Below are 23,310 nucleotides of genomic sequence, written 5' to 3'. Positions count from 1 at the left end.
TCCCTTGCTCCCGCCACCCGGAGCCCCGCCACTGCTACTCACAGCCCCGCCCCGCCGCCCGGAGCCCCGCCCCTGATACCCACGGCCCCGCCCCAGCTCGTTATTAACTCCACCCCCATCTCGCGGAGATCCGCTCCTGCCTCCAGATCCAGTTTCCACGCTCGCCGCACAAACTCCTTTGCTCACTGCAAACCCGACCTTTCGTCATGAGCTCATCTCAGACGGCTGTTTTGTACTTTCCTCAGGGGAATGGAGAGTTTTGTCTTGTTGGGGACAGTCTGGAAGAGAGCTTAAAATCCAGCTAGTCCTAGATACTTCATTTGACTTTTATAGAGAGGCTCAGAAAGGGTAATACTTGCCGGATTGACATAGCTCTCTTGAGGTTGGATTACGGGCCAGTACCCCTCATTCTAGCCTAGAACCACTCCACGGTAGAAGAGTGTTGCCCCTCTTCTATTGCTTCTTCTTAATTTTCAACGAGACTGAAAGATTAAGGGTTACATTGGAATCCAGGTTCTCCTGGCCACCTGAGAAGTCCACATTCTCACCACCTTTCAGGATTTCCACCATGTTTACTTTTTCAAAACTGTGCACTGAGCGTGATATTGTCTCAACACATGCTTAAGTACCCGTGAGCTTGGTTTATTTTTCTAGCCCCTCTCATTTCTCATAGATGGAAGATACACTTATTAAAAACATTGCGTTGTTAATACAGGCCCACTGCAGACCCATGGAGATCCAGAATTACACCGCACTCTTTACTTCGTAGCCTGCAACCTGTTTAAGATAGTTGAGAACTTCGTTCCCACTTTTTAGTATCCTTTCTAACACGTGTTTACGCATTTGGGGGAAACTACCTATCACCCAAATACTGAAAGTCTGTCTTTTTTAGCTCCCTTACTGTAGTGCCAAGCTGCTCTCAAGAGGAAGTTAAGATATTTTTCCCCTTAACTGATGATGGTTTCCTGTGACATCAAATCTCCCATTTTCCCCTTCCATTCTCCACCCAGCAAGTATCTGGAAAGCCATATACGAAGGTTTGCTGGAGCCTTCCGTGTCAACCTGAGGCCAGTCCTACAGAAAGGAAATGATTTTGGAGAAAAGTGGCATTACTTCAGAGGCACAGCTTGGTCTGAATGCCTTAGTCTTAGCAGTAAGAAACAGAAAGATGGTGAGAAGCAAAAAGATGAGGTGTTTGCCTGAGGGTAATGTCCAGAATTCAAAAAATGCAGAGCCAGTATTGGTCTCCAACAAGTTTCATCCCAACACCAGCTGTCTTTTCAAGTTTCCTAAATACTTTGAAGAGAAAGTTAGCCATCTTGCCAGAGGCTCTTACCATCTCCTTAGAAAATCTTCCTTCTTGCCAGATGTTGCACTGAAAAATTGTTCTTCCACTTACCCCTTCCATGTTTCTTCAAGAATAAAAGTCACCAAAAAAAGAAAAACCTCAGAAGCTGAATCCTATTCTCAACACATTCGCCATCAGTGTGTTACTTTGATGTATGTGTCCTCTCTCACACTGCCTAGAACTTCAGTGACTACTTCAGATAAGTTTTTATATTCTCTCCTTGCATTTGATTCTCTCACACTTTAAACTAGGTTTTCTTATGTCCATTTTTCAGATGGGAAAACTAAGGCTCGGATAGTAATTAGTGAGTGGGGAAGGCGAGATCAAGACCAAAACGGTTCAACTCTGAAGTCAGACGGTTAGCATTTGTACTGTTCCTCACAGTAGATTTGATGCACAAAGAAGGCAGGGATTGTAGTAATTAGAAATAATAGCCCCTTATGTTTAGGCAATCAAATCCACTCATTGATTTGATTTTTCCTTATATGCCTATTTGCAACTTGCATACAGTATACACAAAATATTCGTTGAATTAATAAAGTTCACCATGTATTGTTTCTTCTCTCCCTATCCTATAGAAAAGATCTAGCTTCAAACTCTAGTTCTGGGTTACCCTCTCCATGCCTCTGTTTCCTGAGGTAGGATTTACAAAAATCTCTCAGAACTTTTTGAGAATTAAATGAGAAAATGAATATATAGAATAGCACCTAGGTCTATGCATGAAAGATAGATGGTATGGCATCATATCCACTTGTGTTGGCTTTCAAGTCCGTGAGTAAGTTAAATGCAAGTATGATGCAACAATATTGAAATCAGTCAATGTTAGTTTTGCATCCTAACTCTCAAAGACCACTTCTTTTCACATAGCCATTCCCTTTACAGAACCTACAATGCAAGTCTCTGCCATTTTATACAGACAGATCTTTGTCAGCCCAAGGAGACAGAATTAAGAGCCAATTGGTTGCCTTTCTCTACTCATGTTATCCACTCCCCACAACAATGTAATTCCAGCTCCAAAACTGACCTGCAATGATACTTTGTCTTACTGTCAGTAACAATAACTATTTAGTGATTATCCATTTAATAACAGGCAGTTTATATACACTATCCTTAATTCCTCCATTGCACAGTTAGAATTATCTCCATTTTATAGGTGATAAGATTAAGACTTAGAGACTTTAAGAAACTTGCCCAATATGAGTCTTAAGTGGGAAAACCAGTCTTCTTGTCTCAGACCAACACTGTACTTACTTCTATGCCCCCAAATCACCATGGTTTAGCTTTAGAACAAACAAAACCTGTTTACTCGACCTAAATTCCCCAGAGATGTTTCCAGTGGAGAAACTGAACAGTTGCTGTGATAACTATTTCTGGAATTCAACTTTTGTGTTCATTCCTCAAACAATGGTGTTTCATCAGCAGCATTAGGATCCAACTTGAGCATTCTGGCAGACACAGACAGTACAGTGATGGTTCAAATGCTTTTGAATTGCAACATTTGCTTCCAAATGAACATGCTGCTTCTGTTCTAAAAGAACTAAATTATGTTTTCTATGACAAAGTCCCAGACTCTCAGGATCAATCCCTCTGCCTTGGTAAACAAATGCAGCTTTGAAAATCTATTAATATTCTAGCTATGAGACCAGGATTTCTACATTGATTCTTTTTGAAACATGGCATTCATGTAGCATGATCAAAGTGTGTGTGCATGTGGAGGCAAGGGTGGCAGTAGGGATGGTTAGAATATAAATCCATAAATCCTGTAAGGTTATATTTTGATACAAATGTATTACATGCTTTTCACATTCTTTCTCTATAGCTTTTCTTAAATGTGTACATCGAAAGGTGTAATTCATGCTTGTCACTATATTGCTACGAGTGCAAAAATAACTTGGGCTCCTACAAATATTTTTGAGCCTTTTAATATTCATTACAAATATTTTAGACCAATCACATTTTGTTGTGTGTAACATATTTACAAAACAAAAATATATTACAATAAATATGAATGAAATGGTGAATCTGATCAACAAGAAGCTCTGTCACAACCAGATATTTAAAAGGAATGCAACAACCTGTTGGTCTGCATATGTTAAGGGTTTTGAAATAGACAGGGGTCCAGAGTTATAGTGTATCTGGAAAAGAGATGGGGAGACCCAAATTTAAGTTAAGTAAGATTCTTTCTCATTGCTAATTACATAATGTTTAATGATGTTTTAAACCGTGAAATTGATGAATTATCCAAACATGATACAAAGCTAATATAGTTCTATCATTTCAAAATGTACACGACATTCACATAATATCCTTTTAATTATTATCATTATATACTGTAGTTCACACAATATCTACAAATGTGAATGAGGAAAAAAACAGGTCAAAGCAACATATCTCACATTCCAATTTTAAATAAGACAAGCACATACTGGATCAAACATTTTATAATACGTTAATAAATAACATCTAGTTTGTTATGGTTACCTCGAACAGTTTACAGCTGTATATTTAAAAAGAACATTTTTTTTGCGAGTTTTACATTGTCAGTAAAAGATAAAATAAAAAATGAACCCTTGTAACCAAAAAAAAAAAGAGAGAGAGAGAGAGAGTTCCCTAAAGAACATAAAGCATTTTTGACATGCTGCCTTTCCAGTACGGTTTGCCACAAGAAAATTAAAATAGAAACAAAAAAATGATTGTCTTTGAAAAACAATTTTTGAAAGTTCTTCACAATACTGAGCATGAATCTTTTAAAATTAGCGTGGAAATCTTTTTGCCCATCTTCTTTGCATATATATACTATGCACACTGTGTGTGTGCACACCAAAAGAGATATACTAAAGCCACAGGATAACAACTATTTACCCCTATGAATCAGAAACAGCCGAAACACTGAACTAAAATCCAACCAGTGTGAAGTCTGCAAAGGTTTCACTCTTGCTTTGCTTTCATAGATGTCTCTATGTGAAGGTTGTTCCTGTGAATCCCCAATGACTTTAAAAATAATAAACCCATGGCAATAATCCAAAGGGTCCAGTTTCAACAGGTGGGGAGTGGAACATGGAAATTCCGATAAGCCATCTAACTTGGTCTGAAGGTAAGCACAGCTCTCTCAACACAACTGTACCTGTCTGGTTACTTGTGTTAAGTGCCGTCTTCTATTCTCTTACCACAACTATTCGCAAACCTACAGGACACTGAGTCCATACTAGATATCAGTCCTGAATGCGCCAAACTGCTTTATAACAAGCTAAGAACATTTTCGTGGCTAAGCAAAAGGAAGAGCATTAAGCCTTATGGCAAATTTAGAAGTTTCTTTCAAATCAGACTGAGTTGTTGTTAATGGTATTAAGACTTTTTCATTAAGCAACCACAGTTTTCTAAAGGGAAAGGAAGGTAGCAACCCAACTTTCTGACCAGGAATAAAGATTTCTAGATCTCAAGCATCCCTATTTTCTTTAGCCAACATTTTCACTAATTTTTAGCTTATCCAGGAAGAGTTGGTAGTAATAACTAGATTGCACACTTCCCACAAGTCGAGCTCTTTTGCATCTGTTAGTCCTCTTGATCAAAAGAAGTATACAATGCCATGCTAAAGACCATAGTAAATTTCCATTAAAAAAAAATACTAGTGTCTATATTTCTTCTCAAATTACAGCTTTCCAAAAAAATCTAAAAACCATTAAAATCCATCATGTCATCCTATTATTATAACTTCTGCTCATTAATCGTATTTCCAGACAATGAGATGGGTGTCATGCTTTCAGTGGCCCCTATTTTCTATTTCCTCATGATGTGCTGAGTTGTCTCCCCAAAGGACAGGCTGGAATGTTGTAATTCTGCAGGGTCTTCTGACTAGAAGTTCCTCCCTTGCTTTGCAACTTTTTAGGGGGTCGGGGGTGGGGGGGCAGACTTGAGAAAACAAACATCTACATTCCTTATCAGTGAGGAATTAGTTCACAAGTAGTTTAACAATTTAGTACAAGATACATGTTACTGGAGTTTTTGGTTCATCTTTGAAAACCTCAGAATTGTGACACACACTAAGCATTAACACAGGTCTGCAGCTGAGATGGAAAAGCTCATAAATTAATACAAGGGCTTTTGGCCTTGATTTTCAAATTCAGACCAGGCATCATTGAGCTCCATGAAAATCATCTTTGCATACTGTTCATAGGGTTGCCCAGTAGCCTATAGAAAAAAAGCAAAACACACACATTGATACTACAGACAAATTTATTCATATTAAATTTTTCACTGTTAATATGTGGGCTCTAAGTTATTGAAATGTTTTTCTATTAGGCTATTTCACTTTTGAGAGCCCAATCTACATGACTTGAATTTCCAGGATCCCCCCCAAAATGCCCTCCCTGTAGAAATTCACGTATGGTAGTATAATCCAGAAGTATTTACTTCTGGAGGCAAAGATTCAAGACAGTCTAACTCCAACAGATTGTACTTCTAAGCTCCCGCATTCCCATTTCTAAAAATACTTAAATTCTTGGAAACTCTAAAAATTAATCAGTGGTGAATTTTACACCTAAGTAAAGCCCCCATTCCGTTATTTGTAATACGCAGTTTGTTTGTTTTTCCACCAACTTTATAAAGTATAACTATTTGCTTAAATACTTGATTTTAGCCCATATATTATTTTATCATATAAATGGACTAATAACCAGCAAATTGAAAGTATGCTGTTTTAATACATGTTGATAAACTAATGAAACGAGGACCAGACAGGTGATAGGATAGGATAGGTCACACTCACTTTATCTGGATGCACCACCAGCACAGCTCTCCTGTACACCTTCTTCACCTGCTCTGGCGTTACCAGGTCTGCCATGCCAACTGGTTTCCACTTGGTCTCCCCAGCCCACAGCACAGTGTGCATGGTAGAGAGAAGTGCTCTGATATTTCTCTCTTTGCCTTCAATCCATTCCAGAATCTGTGAACACAGGGAAATTAAGAAATGCAAATGATTTCCAGTCTAGAAGGTCTCCACTTGGACTGTGGAAATTCCTCCCACTGCAGCATCATCAAAGTCCCTGGGGCTCCCTGTGTACTCCAAGCTGTTTCTCCACTTGAAATGCTTTTCCACATCCACTTCCTTCCTTTTCTTTCTGGTTCACTCTTCATCATCCTTCAAAAGCCTGCTCAGGAATTTTATACTATTCACCTCCAAGAGTCTGAATTCCTTCCTCTCTGCCCCACCCTAGAATTAACTACTCACTCTTAAAGTATAAGCTCCATGGGGACACACACCACATCTAGTTTGGTCTTTGCTATCTGCCTCTGTCTAGTATAGTGTATGTATGGCACACAGACACTAAATAAATATCCCTTGAAAAAAAGAACGGATTTCTCTGGGCTACTCCCTTAAACATGTTTCTATCATAATATGTGCCACACTATTGTGATTGTCTGTGTGTTTGTCCTTCTCTGCCATGAGACACAGCTGTTTGAGGAAAGGTCCTGTTTCTTATATAACACTGTATCTCAGAAACCAAATAACTCATCTTGCACTGAACATGGCTCAAAAAAGTTTGTTAAATGAATTCATCCATTTAGTCTTTCATTCAAATTACTTATAGTTTGGATCTTCATAGTTTGAACAAATAAGGTGATTAAGGTGAGGTGTTCGTAAGAATGCATCAGCACTGAGCACATAACAGGAGCTCAGTGCATATCTGTTGTCAAATGAATGGTTTAGTCAAGGTTAGTGTGGCTACTCTCCCAAACGACTAAATGCCCAGTACCAACTAAATAACCAAGCATGGTTTAAAAGACATATATGACTTTCTTTTATAGAAAACTGACAGAGTTTGCCATATGAACAAAAGTTATCCAGATGGAGCACCAAGTTTTTGGAAAGAATATAAAGCCTCTGTAATGTGTGAACTGAAGAGCAAATACAAACAAAGGATCCTATTTTGTACTCAAAAAAAGTATCAAAGAATCTGTACATCTTCAACAACTGTTTGAATCTGTCTGGACATGAGTTATATATTATTTTTAAATGTGTAGGATTGAGTGGTGTGCTAGTCCTGGTTTTAGAGATGCTTTAATGCAGTAGCAGATTAGACCTTCATCTTCCGGTTTGTTATAGAGGCAGCATATTTAGTATTTTGTCACGTAGAAATTCAGCCTCTCCATCAGTGAAGGGTATACCAATTCTCTCGATCCTTACAAACTCTTCCACTACCTCACACAATTCATCAACATAACCTTCCTTCTGTTTCCAAGCTAACCTGAGTTCACCCGTGCACACAACATCCTCATCCATGAAGTGATAATGTCCGTTTCCTCATCTGTGAAATAAGGGAGTGAGAGTAGCTAGTTTGCAAATTAAAAAAAAAAAGAAATGAAGCAAAATTCTTTTTCCCCAAATCAAATCTTACCTAGACTTCCAAAATCAAAAACAGATAAAAGATGAAGTACTCTGGTTAAAAGTAGAGAGAAGAAGTGAGGAGGCCAAGAACAGGAACACTGATGGATCCACACACATGACCTGTCACATGACTTTGACATACAGGATAATCACACTGAGTCAGGTGCTCAACTCACCTTTAATTTCTCAGGGTCCATTTCCTTAGCCATTTCTTCCTTTCTCATCTCAGCTATTGTTCGAGGCCCCTTTTTATCTTTGTGAGCATTGAAACCTTGACCAGAAAGTAGGTCTTCAAAATCAGCTGCTTTTTGCTTCCCTTCTGCAATATAAGTTTTTAAAACTCATTATAATTTTTGCTCTTAAACATATCATACCATTGTCCTATAACATTTAAAAGTCTTAAAGGTGCTTTAATGTGTAATCCACTTAATCTTCATACTTATCCTCTTAGTATGAGACTGTCAAGCACATTTTACAGATGAGGAAAATGAAGTCTAGAGAACTTAAGAGGTCTTTCCAGGATCATATACCATGCCTGTGGCACTGCTAGGACTTGAGGCTAAATCACTAGATTAAATCCAATTCCAGAATTTGTGTACCACTGTACCACCTATTTATAGATGAGGAAACTCATGATTCTCCCCCTCCCCCTTCCTGTCATACAACTAGTTAGTCTCAGTGATGGGACTACGGCCTGGGTGTTGGTACTTAAAATCCATGCATGCCACCGCTTTCCTTCCTACACCCAGCTGACAATTTCAGTCCATTATAGTGGTCTCTTTCTCCACGTCTGATTGTGGCCTCACAATCTTTCTCAATCTGTTTGGAGAAGCAGCCCAGCGTAGTGGCAAAGAGCAGAGACTCTGGAGACAGATTTCCCAGGTTTGAAATCCAGCTCTGCCATTTATTAGCAATGTGACGTTGGGGCAAGTTACTTATCTCCATGCCTCAATCGTCTCATTCATAAAATGGGGACAGTGTTAATACCACTACTTACCTCATAGGGTTGTTGTGAGAATTGATGTTAACATTTTAAAGTGCTTAGAACAGTACTGGGCTATTTAAATGTTTGTTAAATTAATTAAAACGAAACAAAACCACAACACAGCAGTTCATGCTGTCAATGCCCATCAACCAAAGGTAGTGTCTGAATTGAAATCCATTTGTCATCTCTATACTGTAAGGCATTCTGTATACACACTGGCACATGCACACACAAGCATGAAAGTGCTCTGATACTAGTGATTTTGTCTGTCTTGTTCACTGCTGTATCCCCAATGTCTTCTGCACTGAAGATGCTCCACAAATATTTGCTGATTGAAGATATTTGCCCCAAAGCAACTCAAAATAAAAATAGAAAGGAAGCTACAAGAGTCTATGGAATTGTTCAAGGACTATCCACTGCTAACTCAAAGAACAAACATGATATTACATATTACCAACAAAAGAATCACTATCATGTTAGTATTGTGAAAAGGCCCTTGTGGCATAGCCAGTAGAGCATGGTGGTTAAGAGCAAGGGCTCTGGAGCTTGACTGCCGGGTTCAAATCTTGGCTCTGTCATCTACAAGCTTTAAGAACTTAGGAAATTACTGGATCAATCTCTGTCATAGGTTCCTCATCTGCAGCATGGGGTTGGTTTTAAAGATTATGTGAAGTAATACATGAAAACTGCTTAGAATAGTACCTGGCACACAGGAAATGTTCAATAAATATTACTTATTGCTACTAGGAAAAAGTAGAAGAATTTCTTCTTTCATATTAAATAGAGAGAAAAGCCTGTTTCCTCATCATGTCCCTATATATTTCATTTTTGGTTATGATCAAATCATCTGGAATGCAAAATGTGTCATAAAAGGCCTTCTAAGAAACTCAAATTTAACCATCACTGCTGTGTGAAACATTTTTTACTCATCAAGAATCCCACCTAAAAGGAGGGGGAGGGGGAGATGAAGAGGAGGAGGAAGAAAGAAAGAAGAAAGATGGAAGAGTGAAGAAGAAGAAAAGAAGAAGAAGAAGAAGGAAGAGGAAGAAGGAAGGAGGAAGGAGGGAGAAGAGAAGAAGAAGGAGGAGGAGGAGGAGAAGGAGAAGGAGGAGGAGGAGAAGGAGAAGGAGACCAAGAGGAAGAGGAAGAAGAAGAGGAAGAGGAAGAAGAAATAAAGGAGGAGGAGAAGGAAGAGGAAGAAGAGGAAGAAGAAGTCCATCCAGAGTATCCTTCAGCCTTAGCTGTTGGCCCATCTTGTGTTCTTTTACCTTTCTTCTCAGAAGAGAGGAAAAACCATCACAGGGAAACCCAGTGATCTCAGGAACACCCACCAATCAGAGCATAAAAAAGACCAATGTTCAAGACAAATACACTCCTCTAATCGGGACCCAAGGGAAAATGTGAGAACACAGTGCCTGAAAGGTTCCCAAACTTTCTCTTCTATTCCCTCTTCCAAAGGAATGACAGCTTCTAGATCCATCCAACCCTCTACTCACATCCACTCAATATTCATTCGGTGCCTATGCTGTGCCAAGCATTATGCTATGTGCCAATGATAACATGGCAAGAAAAGACACAGTGCCTGCCCTCCATCTGGTCTCAGTGTGGAGAGACAGACAAGTGAGCCAACAGTCAGAAAATGATAAGTGTTAAGGGCATGGTAAACCCAGGTACTCTAGGCACAGAGTTGGAGGTAGCTATCATATAATATCTTTATAAGATTGTCTCAGAAACTACTGGAATTATTTTCTGTCTCTTTCAGACATATATACATACAGCCAGTAAGACAACACAGGCCACCCTACAGCTGGGCTCCATACCATCATCCTTACCCAAATTAGTTGATCCTTTCCCCCGTTCATTCTGGCTCCCAGGCATGGCTGAGAAGCTCACGTTGTAGTTGGGTCGGTTTTGAGGAGAGGAGTGTGGCATGCTGGGCTGTGGCTTAGGCTGTGTCTGCTGCCAGTTGTAGCCACCCCCCTGCTGCCACCCTCCACCCATAGGCTGGGGAGAAGCTTTCTGTGGCGAGCTGAGAGGTGGAAATCCTCCACCCAATCCGGTTGGCGTGGTGGGTTTGCTGGCAAATGAAGAACTACCTACAGGGAAAATAAAAAGGGTAGGGGAGAAAGAAGGCAATGCTATTTTGAGTAGCCTCTAACCCTTGTGTCTGAGGTTACTGTTTGCAATGACTTTAGTGGAAATTGCCTTGACTGACAGCACAATTAACTTACCTAATAATTAAAGAAATTGCAGGTATAGATTTCCTTTAATCCCCACAAATGACACTTTTAGGTATGTATTAATAGCCCCATCTTTTCTTTAGATGGACAACTGCAGCTCAGAGCAGTTCAGTGATTTTCTAAAAGTCACTCAGCTAGCAAGTAACAGAACTAGAACTTGAATCCAAGTCTTTGACTCCAAGCCAGAAGAACGCTGGCTCTTCCCACTGTGCCCTCCTCCTCCTCCTTCCCACCTTCTAAGCAGACTATTTCTTCATTGGAGTGAAAACTACCAAATGCCAAAAAGAGAGACTAAAACAAAATATATTCATTGATTAAGGTGCTACTTAAACTTCAATGATCAGGACTAATCATAGTTTGTTATAAGTATAAACATGGTTAATGCTCAAGAGTAAATAAAGATGTTTTGAAATTTCACAACTAGGTTTCAGTTTCACAATACTTACATTTCATTGCAGGGGTGTAAACACAGCCACTATCCTGACAACTCTGAATAGGGCAAAGAATCTTATTCCAGCTTTAAAAAATGATATTACTTTGTGCAGAGAATTTAAGTACAATCTTGATTCTGTAATCTCCTAACTTTTAAGTACTCACTGCATACATGCTGGGTTGTCTCCAAAATACGAAGACCAGTTATGGCTTATGTTTAGAGGTAAAACGAGAAACTGAAATGTGATCTCCAGGGACCCTTTCATGCACCAAACCCAAAGTAACAGTGATAATAAAATAACTAGCGTTTATATAGCTCTTTAGAGTTTACAAAATATGTTTATGTATATTACTGCCTTCAATCTACACAACATCTTTAGGAAGCAGGTAGTACTATTGGCCCCACATTAAAGATGAGGAAACCAAGGCTCTGAGAGGTTTATGGACATGCTCATAATCACAGAGCTGGTTAATGGAGCTAGGAATTGACCACAGGCATCCTACTATCTACAAATGTCAGGCTCACTGCTGCACCCATATCCCTAATTCCTTCACACAATTTCTGAGCCTTTCACTACAACTCGTCCCTTCCCGTCTCTTCTTCTATAGATACTTTTCCTCCATTTTGATTTGGGAGTCCTCCTTCCTTCCCCACCTGGGAATATTGTATTATGGCTACTGGACTTGGAGTCAATCTGACTTTGAGTTTCAGCTCTACCTCTCATTCATGCAGTCATTCTTGCATACATTTATTTGTTCATTCATTCATACATTCATTCATCAGTATTTGTTGACCATGTACTATGTGCCAGATACAGTGCTAAGTACTGGGAATATAGCTGAAAATGGTCTATTCTGAAGCTCAGTGAAAAACTTCACCTCCTTGAGCCCCACCTTCTTCATCTGTAAGATCAGAACTATATCTAAGTCACAGGTATATTGTAAAGACACAATGACTATGTAAAAGTGCTTCACAGACTCTGAATTAAGTGAATTAAGAAGCATTATATAGTATAAAAAAATGCAACTTCATATGCCCAGCAATGCCCAGCAATGCCCACCAATGGTCAGCACACGCTGGTACACCATAAAGGCTCAATAAATACTTGCTATTGGAAGAGATAATGGCAAGGCTTGTGCTCAGAAGCTTAGCATTGTCCCCTGTCAGTCTGTAACTCAGTGCATGAAGCCTCTCTTCACCAGCCCTTGGGCCCTCCTGCCATCAAACCAGCGTTTCCAAAATTACATGCTCATGGGACACTTATCTTCCAACAACGATTAGCATATGATGAAAAACACTGTGGAAATACTATACATTGAGTCTATTTTCTGAATAGAATTTTACAAACTGAACAGAGAGCACTGCAGTCAATGGAGAGAAGAGAGATAATAGTGTGAAGATCTCAGTAGTAACGTTACAGGATGACCTATGCACGGCTGGACCTATGTGGCTCGAATCTATCTGACCAGCTTCTCAGCATTTTCCTATACATTCATTACTTTTGCTGTAGCCAAATTCTGTTGTCAGATGCTCCTGGAAGATCTAACTTTATTCATGTTACCAATCCAAAATTAGGCATTGGAGAAATGAATGAATATGGGTTAGTTCCAACCCATTATTTGAAGCCTGTTTCCTTTTTTAGAAAAGCCAATCTCAGGTTTGAGTATAGCTTAAGAATACACAAGATTTTAGGTACCAGCTTCTTGTAACACTACAGATTTAGATTTGAGGTTTTATAGCCATAAGTAAATGTCTTAACCTGTTAAAGTTGTACCTAGTGTCCCAAGGTCAGCAAAAGGATCCAGAGTCTGGGGTTTGTTCTGATGAGTGGGAGTGCCATGAGACGATCCTGTTGGGCTGGTGGCAGCTGACTTGCTTCCCATTCCAAACCCTCCTGAAATAAGATTATTGAAAATAAGTTACTTTTCTGAAGTAACTGAATTCTGAAATTCAGAAATCCAGAGTTACAGCTTGTCTTGTCTCTAAGGGCAAATGAGGACAGAGTTTGGACATAATTTAGAAACTGCAAGACCTTGCTTTTCTGACTTAAGTGAATAGTGCCCTGGAGCAGGGACAGGGCATAGAGAAGGCATATATCATTTCCTGGCCACCCCTGTGAACTACTATGTCCAGTGTTTACCTGTCCTGTCACCTGACTTCATTCTTTCCTATGGGATTTATAGTCAGGCCTGGATCTGATTTCTGTCTCTGCTATTTCCTAGCTGAGAGACCTTGGGCAAGTTTTTTTAGCTTCTCTGAGCTTCAACATTTTCTCATTTGTTAAGTAAGGAAACAGTGACTGCTTCAGAAAGTTGCTGTGATAAGGACATTGTGTGTGTGTGTGTGTGTGTGTGTGTGTGTGGTCGATGTTTGGATGTGTGTAACTTGCACACTGTTGGGAATGCAATCACACAAGAAGGATCTCAATAAATACCATCTATCCAGGAGAAAGCCAGCTTGTTTATCACAGACAAATCCAGCCCTGAAACAAGTCCTTTGTGAAGAAGGAAGACCATCCAAATTATTCAGCATCTACTCTATGCCAGAAATTTTCAAATAAGTTATTTCACTTAAACTATACAACTGTGTGGGACAAGAATTATGACCCCACTTTACAGATAACAACACTGAAGTTCAGACTTATAAAAAAAAATCAAGAACTTCTAAGTGGCAGAGTTAGATATATATCCAAATCTGCCTAATTTTAGTGTCAAGACAAACATTCAGCAAATGAGACTCAGAAAAGTTAAATAATGTATAATACACAGCACTACCATGTCATCGAGTACAATGGGAAAAGTACCACCAGAATATGAGCGTTTAGGAAAAATCAACAAGAATTACACAGATGGGCTATAATACTCTGTAAGTACAGTCTTCAACTTGGGTAAAGGATTATGCTTTAGCAACTGGTTAAATGTGCACCAAAAATATATATAACCGCTGACCTTTACCTGGTTTAGCATGCCAGTCCCAACCTCCTGAAACATCTGGCTGAATGTTCACAGCAGGTGTACTAGATGCTAAAAATGAAGAAAAGAAAAAGAATCAAAACAAGATAGCTCAGCACTCACTTTTTTAAGTTCACACAGGAAAATGCTGTACCTTCCATTAAATCTGCATGGCCTCCCAAGATACCAAGGGATTCATTCCTCCCTCTGGGTTCTCACTACATTCTGCAGCACTTGATAATTTGTACCTTCATCTATGGTTACTTACATGGGGGGTTGGTAAAAGCCATATATCGTTTATCTCTGTTCCTTCTTTGGCTCACCTTTGTTTTACCTCCAAACTGACATACTTTGAATATAACTGTGCATATGTCTGTCTTCATTAAATTGTGAGCTTCTTGGAGACAGAAACTATCTTATTCGTCTTTGTGTGTCCCACCTCTATACTTAACCTAAAGTCAGTATGCAATAGGAAAAGATAGGGGAAAAATCAATTTTCCTTTGGTTGGCATTAATAAGTGTATGAGAGACATGATCAAGTTAGAACTCAAATTTTTTTTCTCCTCTGCTGTGGCATGAATTGAGAATGATGAGTCATTCAGAACATGTATTGGGCACTGACTATATGCTATCCACCATGCTCATGTCAGGGATGTAACTGCTGTCACTCAAAACTGACTCATTACAGCTTCAAAATTCCAAATGTAGAATTTAAAAATGTTCAGCTAAAAAAAAAATCAGGTGTATTAAAGGAATACACATTGGTAGTAAGGTTTTCCTGCATCTATAAAATCCAAACAAGAAACAAGATGTCATAAGAGAGAATTTCTTTCTAGGGTACCTCTAGGTTCTGTCCATAAAATCAGTGAGTAAAATGCAAATAGTAACTAACATTGCAACTGAGATTTAAAACATACACACAGACACTACCACCACCAAAAGAATCATCACATCACCAAGATTAGTATTATCAAGACTTTATTCACTTGTTTTATTTGGTTACTACAAACCAAAACATCTTGTGCCTTCTCATCAAGTTAAAAAGAACATGCCATTATCAGCAGTAACAGTTCTGTCCTTTCGATTCTTATTCCAAAGTGAGCCCTGAAAACTATGGTGGAAATTAGACCATCTTGCTAACATTTACTGTTTGTTTTCCTTTACATTCTCATTGAGGCCTTATATCCAACTAGGATGTGGAACTGGGTATCAGAACATCAACCTTATTACTAATCAAACCCACGAATCCCTATGACCACCTACCAAGGCACCTATGCAAGGCACCTCACCAGGGAACAGAAAACTAAAAGACATGCTGCCTATCCTCGAGAAACTTAAAATCTGCTGGAGATATGGGAATATACAAATTAAAAAGTAATTACCTGATACTTTTATTCTCCCTTTTGCCTTTTATTGTGATTATTTGTTTACTTTTTCTTCCAACACTATGTCCCAAGTGTTCATTAAAGTAGATGTTCATTAAACATTTTTTAGAGCTCAGAGGCCATATTTCTTGATTTTCAGAAGAAATTGATGATACCTTGTGGAAATATGAGGGAAATTCCCCCAGGATTTGGAGGTGGGCGATCTGACATCTGAGTCTCACCTATATGTTACTCTATATTAAGAAGATGCAACTGTTCCACTAACAGTGGAATGATTATGGCTTTCTCAGCAAGGGTAGTGAAAAATTCTTTTCATTCAGCAGCAACACACAGGTCAAAATGAGAAGTGTAGCCACAAAACAAAGGGGTGCTAACTGGCCTAAATGGGGCGATAAACAACATAGTCTAACTAGCTCACAAGAAACAAAGAACTGGATTCAGAAATGCCATGCTGAATTATGAATATCCATGCCTATGGGACAAAAAAGGTAGTACCCTTATGAAAACAATAAATTCAAAGTATTAAAGTTAAGAAGATATATAACCTTATCAAAGAAACTTACGTAGGAAAAAAACTTAGGTAGGAAAAAAAGTGAGTTAATTCATTTTATATTTACACACTAGAAAGAAAGACAGATAGATAAATAGCATCTACTGTGTGCCAGTAATTCTTCTAAGCATGCGGGAACCATTAATGAATGAAAATCTCTGCCTTGGTGGTGCTCATGTTCTAGTGGGGAGGAACAGACAACCAAAAACAAATAACACGTAAGTAAACTATTAAATATATTGCAAGTTGGTAAGTACCATAGAAAGGAAAATGTAGAGTAGGGGCAGGAGGATGAGTTGTGAGGTGAAATGGAGCAGTCAATAAGACCCCATTGAAAAGGTGACAATTGAGCAAAGATCAAAGGAGGTGAAGGGTTTAGCCATAGGCTAGAGTAGCCAATATCTAGAGAAAAGAAGAGACAGCCAGTGCAACAGCAAAGAGATCAGTAATGCTGGAATGGAGAGAGCAAGAGGGAGAGAATTGAAAATGAGGTCACTGGGGTGTTAGAGCACATAGGGCCTACAAAGGCCATATTAAGGACTCTGGCAGCCATGCTGAGTGAAATAGGGAGCCATCTGATATGACCTATATTTTAAGTAAGCGAGCAAAACCAACAGCTTTCACCTCTATCCCTGCATCTTTCTTCTCAGGGTGATAAACTTCCAATCAGGAGATTCTTTTAGGTGAGTACTACTCAGGGGTGAGAGGTGCATTTCTTGTATGTCCTGTGGACCTATTTCAAATAGTCTGAAGTTTAAGGCCAACTGGAAATCACCCATAAAGGTTATTCCAAACTGATCTCTCATTTTCAGTCCAGTTCCAGTTTGACCAATGTTACACAACTCATCTTCCTTTTGCATTTGCAAGGCTTCCATGAGGTCGAGCTGATGATTGGACTGCATTCTCCAGGCAAGCTGAGGGTGCCTTCATCAATACATCACTCTCTAGGTTGAGGCCAATAATGTTCAGTAGCCTTCAACATCAAAAATGAGCTACAATTCTCTAGCTCAAAGCCATTTGTCCTTCACTGAAGAGCTCCAGTTTTAATCAATGGTACCCAAATGATAACCTTTTGCATTTACAAATGAGTGTGATTACTATTCTTTCCACACAATCTAAGACTCTAACAGAAATATAATGTGGGCTGTATATGTGATTTTAAATTTTCTAGTCATCACATTTAAAAAGGTAAAAAGAAACTGGTAAAATTAATTTCAATAATTTATTTTATTTAACTCAATCTAGTCAAAATATTATCTTAACAAGTGATCAATATAAATGATATTAATGAGATATTTTATATTCTTTTTTTCTGTACTAAGTTTTGAATCTGGGATGTATTTTATACTTAGAGCACATTTCAAATCAGACTGGCCACATTTCAAGTGCTGAAAGACCACTTCATATTAGATAGAATAGCTCTAATATATCAGAGTGTTTTATTCTAAACTTCGTTCTGTAGAATACTAACTTTGTGGAATGCTCGTATCACCTTTTATTAATTTTAGACTCATATTTTTCCACATTGCAAAGATTTCTCCACGCTCGATCTTATCCGACCTCGGAAGCTAAACAGGGTCGGGCCTGGTTAGTACTTGGATAGAAGACCACCTAGGAAGACAGGGTGCTGTAGGCATGAAAAAAAAAGATTTCTCCAACTAGGACCATCTTTCAATCAACTAAAAGCAGCGGGACTTTTTTCTCCCTTATCAGTACATAAAATAAAGAAACGTCCTATAATCAATGGTGTCTTACAATTCTGAGCATGTAGTTCTAATGCAAAAATAAAAAAAACTTCACAGTCAAATAAGTTTTGCAAAAGCTGAGTAAAATAAAATTAGGCAGGCTTGTTTGCAGCAAGATATCCTGGAGCTTTTAATTTGTTAATGTGAATTGTTAATTTCCAAAAAAGAGAGATACATTATGCAGCTTCTCCTCCACCCCACCCCCCACCCCCAGAACACCTACAGGATGCTTTTAAATCTAAGTACTTACTGATACCTTGTGGAAATCTATGTTCCACTGAACACAATATAAAATACTTCCTTACCATGCACTGTAGGTGAAGGACTTCTTGTAGGCTGAAGAAAGGGGTCACTGGAAGCACTGGATGTGTTCAGAAAAGAACCCAGCAAATCTTGACCTGATGGTTTAGAAGGTGCTCCAAATGGGTCAAAGGTGGCACCTAGAAAACAAAGGAAAAATGTGTTACTTTGTCCTATGAGTTCATTCAGTGAATAAATATTGAAGAGTTTTCACTATTGCCAGCCCTAGGCCAAATACTTGAAAAATCGGGATGGTACCTGCCTCTTGGGCTGTTCTACAGGCCCACAGTATCCTTAAAACTTCCTCCAGGGCCAACAAAGGTTTGTGAATGAACTAAGACTAGAACAAAGTGAGCAGCTGAGGTTTCCAGTAGCAATGCAACAATACTAATATTGTATCATTACTTAAGGTTTACATTGCCTTTCATAAAGAACATTTCAGCTGATCTTCAATTATCTTTATCTTCCATCACACAAAAGCAGTATTACTTTTGTTCTATAGACAATGTAACTGTAATTAGGAAGCCAAGGTTCTTGCCGAATATCAAGTAAATATAGGGCTGGAATTCATACTCAAGTCTCCTGACTCCAAATTCCAGAAATTTCCCAAAGGCATCTCACAAATTTTCAAGGTGTGAAGTGAATGTGAAGAAAACCATGCAGAGATGCATGTATGTAGTTGGCCTTTAATATTTCATTATTGGGCAAGAAACAGAATTCTCTTTAGCTTCTTTAGATGTTACTTTCTAGTCTTTAAATATAAAACGAATAAGTTGACTGCTTCCTAGAGTGGTATTGACCTATTTAATAGGCAACTAAAATCAAATGAGTTAACAAATAAATCCTACTCTCATAGTCCAGGTAGGATATATGGTTTAATGTGTTCAGCTATGACTTCCCTGCCATAATGTTCTCCCAGTATCTAGTAGGCAGTGTAGTGAATCAAGTATCTGTCAGGCACCACCTGCCATAATGTTCTCCCAGTATCTAGTAGGCAGCAGATTAGCCTTGTGTAGTGAATCAAGTATCTGTCAGGCACTTTGCTACACAACGTATATCCCTTACATATTTTAATACTCACAAAACTACCCCTTCTATAATATGAGAACACTGAGATTTGTAGAGTAACTGTAAGAGGACACTGGATTAATCCCTCTGCATCTAAGTTTGAAGCCAACTAGTGGAGGATGCTAAGATCTTTTCACTATTACTTGGTACTCTTTTAATAGCAACTTATGTTAAATTAGAGGCATTCTCCAATAACTAAAACTGAACTTCTCCACACCACAAAATGAGAACTGAAAATTTAGTCTTTACAACAATGCATCCCTATTTTACAACTAAGAATATTAAGATTTGATCGATAAGTCTACACAGATAGTTAAGTGTCAGTCTGGGATTCAAATCTAGGCCTTAAAATCTGGTCTGTATTCTTTTTACTTCATCTTAGGGGAGAGAATACTTGAGTTCTAAATCTGAGTTTGCCACTAATCAGCTGTGTATCCTTGGACAAGTCAATCAATATATCTAGCCTCAATTTCATTGTCTGTCACCTGAGGTATAGATTTACCTAATGTCTCAAAGGTCTCTTCTAGTTTTGATACTGGAACACAAACACTGGAATACAAATTAAATCATCAAAAGTCACCAATGTGCATGATCTTAACATGTGACCATTGAGTACTATGCTATCTTGGATCTTGGGGATTTTTTTCTCCAACAAATAAAATGCCAGATTTTATTCATTTTGGAAAGTAAGAACTGGATAGAAGGAAGTGTGGAGAAATAGCCTGAGATTTGGGATACCTGGGTTCACATCCTGGCTCCACCAGTAATGTGCAGGAGTTTGAGCCTCTGTACCTACATTCTATAATTCTGAGACTCACTCATAAAGATCGCCTCCAGCCGAACTACCACAACTCAAGACCAGCCCAATGCTTCCTGAGAAGTGAAGGATGAGCTTGGAAAAAAAGTTCCTACCATGTGCCCGGAGAGTTAAGACATTTTTCTTTACTCTTCCTAATGTGATGTTACCTTGGTAACAAGGGGGATCTGGTTCTTCAGAAGCTACAAAGAACCTCTGCTTACCCAGCTACACTGTCCTGCAAATGTCAAAAAATTGTGGACGGCCAGTCAAAAGATAGGTTGAGTCTGTAGCAATAAGCAAAGTAAAGCTAACTGATCCACATGGGGCTCGAACTCCTCACCTGCCACCAACTGCTCTGCTCCAGTCAGCTGTGCTACTGGCATGAGTTCCTTAAATATATATCCTGAAGTAAGTAAGTACTTCTGTACACAGCCAAAGTGTACTCAGAAAACTATAATTCTAGGAAGGCATTATAGGAAAACTGAGGGAAAGTTCTGGAGTCGAGTATCTTAGTTTTGGATACTGGCCCCATTGATTACTAACTGTATAAATGCATGCAACTAATTTGACTCTATTTCTTCAACTGGGGACAATAATAACACCTATTTACTGGGTTTTTTATAAGAACTGAATTCATGTTTAGTTTTAAATTCCATGCTTGGCAAATATCCCACAAATATTAGCTGTTATTGTTAATAGTTCTTCATTCTACATCTTCAAGCAGAAGTAACCAAAACAGCTCAGGTATTGAAGCTCTGAAAAAAAAATTAAAGTGAGGATAAGGAACTCAGTTATCCATTCTTACACTGCCCTACCAAAATGGGTAATATTTCTATTTCCTCTTGTGTTCCCCATTTAAATGAAGATATAGACCTCTGAGGGACTTTCAGGGGACCAGAAAAGTCCAGTTTATTAGGAAAGTTCAATTCTACCTGTTTGCCTCAAAGGTTATAATTAAAAACCAAGAAGTATGGTGCAACATGGGAAAAAATTACCTTCTCCTCCTCTTAGGGTTGGAGACGCAGAGGTGGAGGTGGCAGATCGGCGTGGTGTTGATTGGGAAGATGCAGGTCCAGTCGGATGAAACACATCGTCCACCCCAGACTGTCCAGCCTGGGTAGGGCCAGCCACACCTGCACCCCCAAACAGGTCACTGAGAAGTTCAGAATTGGTGGGAGGAGCCACCGGCGGGGAGAAATTCTTACTCACTGCAGACCCTTCTAAGCCCAGAAGGTCCACGTCTTCGGGGGGTGGAGGGGCAGCTGGCTCCTGCTGCTTTTTGCTGGGCTTCCTGGCTCCATGATGTTTGTCACCATTGGCATTGCCGTGTGGACTGGAAAGGGTCAGGAGTTCATCGTCTGATTGCTCACTTTCCTGATTCACTAGGGCTGCGTGGTCCTCCTCACAGAATGATTTTTCCGATTTCTGATCTAAGAAAGACCAATATGCCAATAAATGGTTAGCTACCGGCCACAGCATTGTTGGTTTTGTTATAACATATGTGTATGTATAACACGCCCCAGAAAGAGAGAAGGTGCAGCCCTGAGCAAACAATGCTTTCAGACCCTTTCCAATAGAAAACTTGATGTACTTCACATTACATTCAATTATCATGTGTTGAGCATTTGAGAGGCTGCATAGCAGAGGAATGAAAAGCAGAAACTCTGGAGCCAGACAGCCTAAGTTTGAATCCTTACTCCACTACTTACTGGCTCTGTGACCCTGAGAAAGTTACTTTATTTCTCTGGAGCTCGATTTCCTCCTCAGAAAAATGGGGTAATAAACAGTACCTAATTCTCATGGCTGCCTTGAGAAATACATGAGGTGATGTACAGGAAGCACTCAGATCAAGAGTAAGGAGTACTTAAGTATTTATATCTATTATTATCAATTGTTGTTATTCTCTTCCAGGCTTTATGCTAGATACTTTGAAAAAAACATAATCTCCTATTCTTTTGCTCACTCCCCTCACCATCTTTTCCTTTTCCATGAGGCCTGTAGCCAAAAGCAATGCTTTTCTCCCACAGTCTAGAACAGAAGTTAACCACACATCTAACAAGTAAATAGAAGGAATGGCTCTGCTTAGGATAGTCCTTACACCAACCTGAAATGAGATACTTTCAGCATAAAATATGCAACAGGAAAGAGGCATCTTCTGGGGAGGGACTAGAGAGGCTGGCGAGTGACTTTCCAGGCCCTCCTTGAGACAGATCCTCCTATGGAACTTTACTATATAATGTCAGGTAGATCCACATTCTGAAGTACAGATCCACATTCCTTTACCCAATTCTGAAATGCAAAAAGCTATGAAAATGGAAAAGTTTCCCTAAATTGGTGCAAACTCAGCGGAATAATCTGACCAGAGCTGACGTGAAAGTGTAGTCCTCATTTAGTTCATGTGGAGTTATTATTTATATATTTGAGTGAAGAAATGTTAATACGTTTGATTACAAGTTGTCGGAGATGCCACTGTGGATGCTAAATAATATACAGTTCATGTACCATACTACCTTTCTAAAATCCAAAAAATTCTGCATTCCTAAACGCATCTGGCTCTGCGAAGTTAGGATAAGGAATTGTACATTTGTGCTAAAATCTATTTCAGAGCCTAACAGGAACGATTTCTAAATTACTGACTAAAATGGCAGTAAAGAGGTAAACATGAAGTTTTATTGAAAGCCCCTATGAAAGGAAGATAAGATACAGGGGAAACCAAGAAGGAACTGGGAAATCTACAAGCTATCTAGAGTTCCCAGGTTTTCCATTTTGGTGTGTTAGTGGTCTCATTTCCTAGTGAAAATTTCCAAAAGTAAGCCTTTCGATTTAAAGCAATTATATAAATGATTTTTTTTCACCAAACATAGAAAACTCTCTGTACGCAATGAGAACACTGTCTTATGTTCACACAGCAGAGGAAGGCCAATGAAGAAAATTGTAAGTAGGCCATTGCCAAAGCCAGGTCTCTACCTCTTTCATAGAAGAAGTCATTATTATTCAATTTTTCATTGAACGTTACAGTTAACTTCAGCAAACTCTAGAGCAAGGATGGCAGATGGGTATCAATTAGAATGCTAATGCCAGGCTGATGGCAGCAGTCTGAAGTGTTATGTTGGAAAGATTC

The 23,310-nt window shown here is 39.0% G+C and overlaps 1 protein-coding gene across 2 annotated transcripts in view; it reads right to left on the bottom strand.

The window, feature by feature from the left end:
• Nucleotides 1–3,254: 3,254 nt before the first annotated feature.
• DNAJC6 (DnaJ heat shock protein family (Hsp40) member C6) overlaps nucleotides 3,255–23,310 on the bottom strand; it is a 126,102-nt gene continuing 106,046 nt past the window's right edge. The window contains exons 12-19 of one of the 2 annotated variants that reach the window (XM_015595278.2): nucleotides 21,185–21,619; nucleotides 18,328–18,462; nucleotides 14,346–14,414; nucleotides 13,151–13,285; nucleotides 10,551–10,814; nucleotides 7,910–8,052; nucleotides 6,114–6,290; nucleotides 3,255–5,536 (exon numbers count right to left, since the gene is read on the bottom strand). In XM_015595278.2, coding sequence (XP_015450764.1) covers nucleotides 5,435–5,536; nucleotides 6,114–6,290; nucleotides 7,910–8,052; nucleotides 10,551–10,814; nucleotides 13,151–13,285; nucleotides 14,346–14,414; nucleotides 18,328–18,462; nucleotides 21,185–21,619 — 1,460 coding nt within the window. In that variant the 3' untranslated portion in view covers nucleotides 3,255–5,434. The remainder of the gene's footprint in view (nucleotides 5,537–6,113; nucleotides 6,291–7,909; nucleotides 8,053–10,550; nucleotides 10,815–13,150; nucleotides 13,286–14,345; nucleotides 14,415–18,327; nucleotides 18,463–21,184; nucleotides 21,620–23,310) is intronic. The other variant, XM_015595279.2, reaches the window with a different exon arrangement.

The sequence above is a fragment of the Pteropus alecto genome, unplaced genomic scaffold (genome assembly GCF_000325575.1).
Source record: "Pteropus alecto unplaced genomic scaffold, ASM32557v1 scaffold25, whole genome shotgun sequence".
NCBI classification, from domain to species: domain Eukaryota; kingdom Metazoa; phylum Chordata; class Mammalia; order Chiroptera; family Pteropodidae; genus Pteropus; species Pteropus alecto.
Note: the sequence above shows the minus strand (reverse complement) of the source record. Positions and strands in the feature narration are given on the sequence as shown.